Genomic DNA, 7996 nt, shown 5'->3' with positions numbered 1-7996 from the left:
ACACCAGCCAGCTGGTCTGCGCATGCTCTGAGGGCGCGGCTGGGGATGCCGTCTGGGCCTGCAGCCTTGCGAGGGTTAACACGTTTAAATGTTTTACTCACCTCGGCTGCAGTGAAGGAGAGACCGCATGTTTCCGTTGCAGGCCGTGTCAGTGGCACTGTATTGTCCTCAAAGCGGGCAAAAAAGTTATTTAGTCTGCCTGGGAGCAAGACATCCTGGTCCGTGACTGGGCTGGATTTCTTCCTGTAGTCCGTGATTGACTGTAGACCCTGCCACATGCCTCTTGTGTCTGAGCCGTTGAATTGAGATTCTACTTTGTCTCTGTACTGACGCTTAGCTTGTTTGATAGCCTTGCAGAGGGAATAGCTGCACTGTTTGTATTCGGTCATGTTACCAGACACCTTGCCCTGATTAAAAGCAGTGGTTCGCGCTTTCAGTTTCACGCGAATGCTGCCATCAATCCACGGTTTCTGGTTAGGGAATGTTTTAATCGTTGCTATGGGAACGACATCTTCAACGCATCTTCAACGCACGTTCTAATGAACTCGGGACACCTTTGGAAGCCTCTAATCAACGGACCAATTGTTATTAGCATAGACCGTTGTACTGACCAATAGAACATGTTGAAAGCATATATACCTTTTCTCTTGGTCAGTTCCACATTTTATCACAATCTATTGGTCAGTCTTTGCTAATAACAATCGATTGGTTCATCTTGCTACAACTGTTTTAACCAACCACGTTTTCATTAGTATATTCTTTATCAGTCCCGGAGGTCATTTTAAAAGCCTCATGACTTATTACTGTAAAAACCCTGAAAGCCAAAAGCCGAAAATGCGTTGGTTCTCCTTTTCGCAATAAAGCTTTATTTCTCTCTCCCGGTTTGCTCCCCAATTCATACACCTTGGTTGGAACATGAAATATTGGCAGTGATCCCTTCCCGTTGCAAGATTCAAGCACCCTTTAAAAGTAAATAATGAAATTACCAGAACATTTTGACAAGGTGTCAGTGGGTGGTATTATTCCAAGGTGATATAGAGGAACATTACATTGTACCAGGTATGTAAATATAGGCCGTTGCCTAGTTCTTACTGTAAAGGACTATATTTACTAGCTTGGTACATGGTAATTACATGGGTAGTAATAGCAGTATATGACAACTAGAGGAATGTCTAAAAAAGGTGTAGGCTTTATTATCAGTATAGCATTACACGGGCACTCTGGCAGGTCGAACAGAACATACAAATAATTGCCAAATGCACTTTAACAAATGCACCTAGGGATCAGACTGTAATTTCTGCCAGTGTAAACATTTAAATAGTATTGTATAGAGGTGCCTATCAAGTGGTGTGGATGACGTGTGTGTGTGTGTGTGTATTACACACACACAGCATTCGGAAAGTATTCATACCCCTTGACTATCCACATTTTGTTACGTTACAGCCTTATTCTAAAATTAATTAAATTGTTTTTTTTCCTCATCCACACACACACACACACACACACACACACACACACACACACAATCATGGGCAACTCAAAAACAGGTTTTAAAGAATTCTTTGCACATATATATAAAAAAAATGAAATATCACATTTACATAAGACCCTTTACTCAGTACTTTGTTGAAGCACCTTTGGCAGCGATTACAGCATTGCGTCTTCTTGGGTATGAAGTTACAAGCTTGGCACCTGTATTTGGGGAGTTTCTCCCATTCTTCTCAGCAGATCACCTCAAGCTCTCCAGAAATGTTCGATCGGGATCAAGTCCGGGCTCTCCCTGGGCCACTCAATGACATGAAGAGACTTGTCCTGTAGCCAATCCCGCATTGTCTTGGCTTTGTGCTTAGGGTCGTTGTCCTGTTGGAAGGTGAAACTTATCCCCAGTCTGAGCGCTCTGGAGCAGGTTTTCATCAAGAATCTTTCTGTACTTTGCTCTGTTAATCTTTCCCTCGATCCTGACTAGTCTCCCAGTCCCTGCTGCTGAAAAACATCCCCACAGCATGATGCTGCCACCACCATGCTTCACCGTAGGGATTGTGCCAGGTTTCCTCCAGATGTAACTCTTGGCATTCAGGCCAAATAGTTCAATCTTGGTTTCATCAGACCAGAGAATCATGTTTCTCATGGTCTGAGAGTCCTTTAGGTGCCTTTTGGCAAACTTCAAGCAGGCTGTCATGTGCCTTTTACTGAGGAGTGGTTTCCGTCTGGCCACTCTACCATAAAGGCCTGATTGGTGGAGTGCTGCAGAGATGGTTGTCCTCCAATCTCCAGAGGAACTCTGGAGCTCTGTCAGAGTGACCATCGTGTTCTTGGTCACCTCCCTGACCAAGGCCCTTCTCCCCTGATATCAGTTTGGTGATTCCAAACTTCTTCCATTTAAGAATGATGGAGGCCACTGTATTCTTGAGGACCTTCAATGCTGCAGACATTTGTTGGCACACTTCCCCAGATCTGTGCCTCGACACAATCGTGCCTCGGAGCTCTACTGACAATTATTTTGAACATGCATTGTCAACTGTGGGACCTTATATAGACAGGTCTGTGCCTTTTCAATTGATTGGACTTGATTTGTATTTACCACAGGTGGACTCCAAGTTGTAGAAACATCACAAGGATGATCAATATAAACAGGATGTGTCTGAGCTCAATTGAGAGTTTCATAGCAAAGGGTCTGAATACTTACAAAACAGGTACCTTATTTACATATGTTTAATAAATTAGCAAAAATTTCTAAAAACCTGTTTTCGTCTGTCATTCGAGGGTATTGTGTATAGATTGATGAGGATTTTTTATTTAATCCATTTTATAATAATGCTGTAAGGTAACAAAATGTGGAAAAAGCGAAAGGTGTCCGAGTTCTTTGCGAATGCACTATATATACAGTACCAGTCAAAAGTTTGGACTCCAACTCATTCCAGTTTTTTTTTATTTTCACTATTTCCTACATTGTAGAATAATAGTGAAGATATCAAAACTATGAAATCATGTAACCAAAAAAAGTGTTACACAAATGAAAATATATTTCATATGAGTTTCTTCAAAGTAGCCACCCATTGACTTGATGACAGCTTTACACACTCGTGGCATTGTCTCAACCAGCTTCATGAGATAGTCACCTAGAATGCATTTAAATTCAACAGCAGTGCCACGTTACAAGTTAATTTGTGGAATTTTTCCTTCTTAATGCATTTGAGCCAATCAGGTGTGTTGTGACAAGGTAGGGGTGGCATACATAAGATATCCCTAGTTGGTAAAAAACCAAGTCCATATTATGGCAAGAACAGCTCAAATAAGCAAAGAGAAACAACAGTCCATCATTACTTTACGACATGGTCAGTCAATGTGGAAAACTTAAAAGAACTTTGAATGTTTCTTCAAGTGCAGTCGCAAAAACCACCAAGCGCTATGATGAAACTGGCTCTCATGAGGACTGCCACAGGAAAGAAATACCTAGAGTTACCTCTGCTGCAGGGGATAAGTTTGAGTTACCAGACTCAGAAATCGGCAGTTGATTGCAGCCCAAAGAAACACTTCAGAGTTCAAGTAAAAGACATCTTAACATCAACTGTTCATAGGAGACTAGATGAATCAGGCCTTCTTGGTCAAATTGCTGCAAAGAAGCCATTCCTAAAAGGACACCAATAAGAAGAGACTTGCTTGGGCCAAGAAACACGAGCAATGGACATTAGACCGGTGGAAATGTGTAAATTGGTCTGACCAAATTTGAGATTTTCGGTTCCAACCACTGTCTTTGTGAGACTCAGAGTAGGTGAATGGATGATCGCCGCTGTGTGGTTCCCACTGTGAAGCATGGAGGTGGTGTGATGGTGCTTTGCTGGTGACACTGCCAGTGATTTCTTTAGAATTCAAGGCATACCTGACCAGCATGGCTACCATAGCATTCTGCAGCGATACGCCATCCCATCTAGTTTGCGCTTAGTGGGACTATAATTTGTTTTCCAACAGGACAATGAACCATAACACACCTCCAGGCTGAGTAAGGACTATTTGACCAAGAAGAAGAGTGACGGAGTTCTCCATCAGATGATCTGGCCTCCACAATCACCCGACATCAAACCCAGTTGAGATGGTTTGGGATGTGTTGGACCACAGAGTGAAGGAAAAGCAGCCAGCAAGTGTGCAGCATATGTGGGAACTCCTTCAAGACTATTGGAAAAGCATTCCAGGTGAAGCTGGTTGAGAGAATGCCAAGCGTGTGCAAAGCTGTCATCAAGGCAAAGGGTGACTACTTTGAAGAATCAAAAATATATTTTGATTTGTTTAGCACTTATTTGGTTACTACATGATTCCATGTGTTATGTCAGTGTTGATGTCTTCACTATATTCTACAATGTAGAAAATAAAAAATTAAGAAAAACCCTTGAATGAGTAGGTGTGTCCAAACTTGACTGATATTTATACATACACACTGCAGGCAAAAAAAATAAATGAGCGCAACAAACATTGTAGCAGCTTCTCTTTCAGGGTGCAACCTCACACAAACACACTCAATGCTCATTACAGCCAGCACCAATTGAATGACTTTGCACTCCCTGTGTGTGCGGGTTAAACTAAAATGATCACAAAATGATAGGGAATGGTGACATAGAAACCTGTTTATGACTTGTGCGCACTCTCACCTACAGTACATCCTTCACCTATTCAACCTTTACTTATTGTTCATCTTTCACAGCTTATCAACAAGTCTCTCAAATATGGAAAGCAGTTTCTCTCTTTTTTCTATAGTGGATGAGTCCAGTTCCACATCAGTGGAGCCGTTGTTCCTGGAAACTTTGCTTTTCATTAGGGCTTCCTTTTCTTTCTGCAGCTCTGCCCTCTCTCTCTCGATTGACGCCCTATCCCTGTCCAGTATGGCTCGCTCCCGTTCCATTGCTGCTCGCTCCCTGTCCATCGCTGCTCTGTCCTTGTCTAGTGAAGCTCTGCCTCGCTCAACAGCCACCCGCTCTCTGCTCACCACATCCCGCTCTCTGTCCAGTATCAACCTCTCCCTGTCAAAGTCTGCCTGCTCCCTCTCTAACACTTCTCGCTCCTTCTCCAAATCTGCTATCTGCCTCTCTAGTTCAGCAGTCTCCCTCTCAATGTTCCTGCCAGGGTTTCTCACCAACATGGCTCTTCCGTCTTCAGCTATAGTCTCCACATCCTCAGCCATGGTCCTCCCGTACCCACCCACTGGCATCTTGTCAGGCGCGGCCCTCTCATTCTGAGCTGCACCCCTGCCCTCCTCTCGCAGGGCCCTCTCGCACTCCACTGCTGCCCTCCGGATCTCCTCCGTAGCTGCGTCTGTGTATGCCACCTGTCCATCTGCTACCGTGCTCGCAGCACCAACACTATCCCCCAGCTGTGCCTTGGCCCAGAACTCAAAAATGTTTGTTCCCTCACCTCCCTCCGGCCTCATACATAGTCTCTTGTTGGCTATGGGAGAGGTAGTGGGAGAGGACGCAAATGAAACGTCCCCAACTTCCCCAAAATCAAACAGTGAAGGGTTTAGGATACGGGCAGACCCAGCTAGGCGGCCCTCGATGGCATCGTCCATGAGGTGAAACCAACGCCAGGACATTGGATTGACTTTCTCCATGCCAAGAGGAGGGTACTTAAAATCCTACACAGAAAAAGGGACAAGGGGTACAATAAGATTAATGCTCTATATTGGTCTTGGGTTTGCTGGAGTTTATTCCAGGCAGGCCTTATGACACATGATTCAACACATCATTGAGCCCTTGATTAGTTGAACCAGGTTAGTACTTAACTGGAACAAAAGCCTGGAATCTGTGTTTAAGAGACTGAATTCAAACAAAAGAGAATACATGTTGCACTAGGACCAAGGCTGTTGCCTGCTCTCACATAGATTCATAAACATTACCTTATATTTCTTTTTAAGGTTTTCCCACTTCTTTTTCAATTGCCCGGTTGTAAGCTTCCCTTCGAGACCCAACTCTACTAACATTGCTCTGCGGAATCAAAGTGAGACAAGTCAGATACTACAGATAGGGTTTCATCTTCATAACCAGCTCTTAATACAATGACCTGCGAGGAAGGCTTTTTCAAATAACATTGTTAGTAAAAGCACATCAGTGAGTCAGTGAATCAACATTGATGAATCAATTAAATGAATCAAATGTTTTCCTTAGACATCAATTACAGTCAACACATGGCATGTGACAGTTCATTTTGAGGTACAGATAAAAGCCAAAACAAACTGTGCTGGGGATATCAAACCATCAAACAGAACATTCACTAGTAGTGCATCATTGTATCACTCTCACTCACCTCCAGGCAGGCATGGCAGAGTTTCTCTTCCCAGTGAAGATGGCGTCATTCGTTGCACGCAATTTTATTAATCTGGATATGTCATTTTCCGACACTTATTGGGGAAAAATACAACAGTGTTAATCCGTCAGCACAAGCATAACTTTGACAGACCCCAACTCAGCGACGTCGCAAAATAACATGGTTAACATTATGGCATTAACAATATTAACATTGTATTTGAAAACGACATTCAATTTTAACAATAGCAAACACTTACTTTTATAGTTATATTCTGCACCAAAAGGTCTTTTATCCATCGCATCCATCATGAACAAATACAAGGGTACTAAATTGAAGGGTACTCGAAACAAAGCCCGTATCTTGTAGTGCACTAGCTAGCAAGAGCAAATATGGCGGCGTCCCTCGATCCCTCGTCCTCCTTCGTGAAGAGCCCTATTTATATAATCCACATTTAAATGAAACAATATACGGCGTTTCTTACTATGAATGATTTACTGGTTTGTGATTACAGATCGATGTGTAATCAAATAAAAAGTCTGGATAAATTCGACTCAAACTAGCCTATTTGATAAGTGTGGAGGAAGGTTTTTCACAACGTTAGTAGAGAAGAAGGCTGCGTCGAGAAATAGACAAATTCAATTGGTTGTGCGCGATACTTCCTTTTAGCATGCTCAGTAGTATACGTCCCAAAGGGTAGGCCACTAAAAACAATAAGGCCACAAACCATTACTAAACCTACAGTACCACACAATCTTTGGTAATGCCATTCAACATATTCTATTGCCAACTACCCTGAACTGTCATTTTACGATTAAAGTGTGAACCCCCACAGAAAAAAGTTAAATCCCCCAATTGTGGCCTATGAACAACCCAATAATAAACATTTTGTATTTTACATTATATAATGCACCCTGTAAAGTAAGCAACGTGCAATAAAAGTACAAAATTCAGAGTTAGATTTATTATATATCAAACAGCGTTCCAGTGTCTGATTGAGGATACACTGGCTGAACGCTTTGGAGATACATGTGTGAATGTATTAAGTCAGTAAACTGTTCGCTTACTGCTTTAGATTCCAAGTGTTATCTCTCATTCTCACTTATACAAGAAGTCGACCTATGGTCTTCACCAAAGACAGTAAAACTGTAAGTGGCCTGGCTCACAGGATTGGAGCAAACTTCTATTTCTGAAGCGTGTGGCAGAAACAGGACATTTTGTAGTGTTATTTATAATATATGTATGTATTTTATTTGTTGTTTTGTTTCCTGTTTGGACACCAGGAAGAGTAGCCGCTGCCAGGAGTCCTAATAAAAAAATACCCCATCAAATTACAAACATACTCAGTTTGCTATAGAATACTACAGTACTTACTATAAGTAACAGTATAACTTTAGACCGTCACCCTCGCGCGAACCAGGGACCCTCTGCACACATCAACAACAGTCACCCACGAACCATCGTTACCCATCGCTCCACAAAAGCCGCAGCCCTTGCAGAGCAAGGGAAACCACTACTTCAAGATCTCAGAGCAAGTGACGTAACCGATTGAAACGCTATTTAGTGCACACCGAACTAAGCTCGCCGTTTCACATCCGTTACATATAGAATGATGTAGTATACTGTAGAATACTATACTACACACTGGAGTATCCCTTGATCATTTAGTAGACTACGCACTGTAGTATCCCTTGTGTAGTACGTA

The 7996-nt window shown here is 42.5% G+C and overlaps 1 protein-coding gene across 3 annotated transcripts; it reads right to left on the bottom strand.

Moving 5' to 3' along the window:
- Nucleotides 1-1171: 1171 nt before the first annotated feature.
- On the bottom strand, nt 1172-7772 carry LOC135524254 (uncharacterized). Of its 3 annotated transcripts, XM_064951629.1 has the most exons (5): nt 7666-7772; nt 6551-6726; nt 6292-6385; nt 5885-5972; nt 1172-5623 (listed from the first exon to the last, which is right to left on the bottom strand). In XM_064951629.1, the coding sequence occupies exons 2-5, from the start codon at nt 6600-6602 to the stop codon at nt 4691-4693; spliced, it is 1167 nt and encodes a 388-aa protein (XP_064807701.1). In that variant the 5' UTR covers nt 6603-6726; nt 7666-7772; the 3' UTR covers nt 1172-4690. The 3 variants fall into 3 exon arrangements, with proteins under 3 accessions (XP_064807701.1, XP_064807703.1, XP_064807700.1); XM_064951631.1 differs by lacking the exon at nt 6551-6726; XM_064951628.1 differs by lacking the exon at nt 7666-7772 and having other exon boundaries at nt 6551-7137.
- Between the last annotated feature and the right edge of the window lie 224 nt (nt 7773-7996).

Source organism: Oncorhynchus masou, chromosome 31 (assembly GCF_036934945.1).
Source record: "Oncorhynchus masou masou isolate Uvic2021 chromosome 31, UVic_Omas_1.1, whole genome shotgun sequence".
Taxonomy (NCBI): domain Eukaryota; kingdom Metazoa; phylum Chordata; class Actinopteri; order Salmoniformes; family Salmonidae; genus Oncorhynchus; species Oncorhynchus masou.
This window is presented reverse-complemented; position numbering and strand designations above follow the sequence as displayed.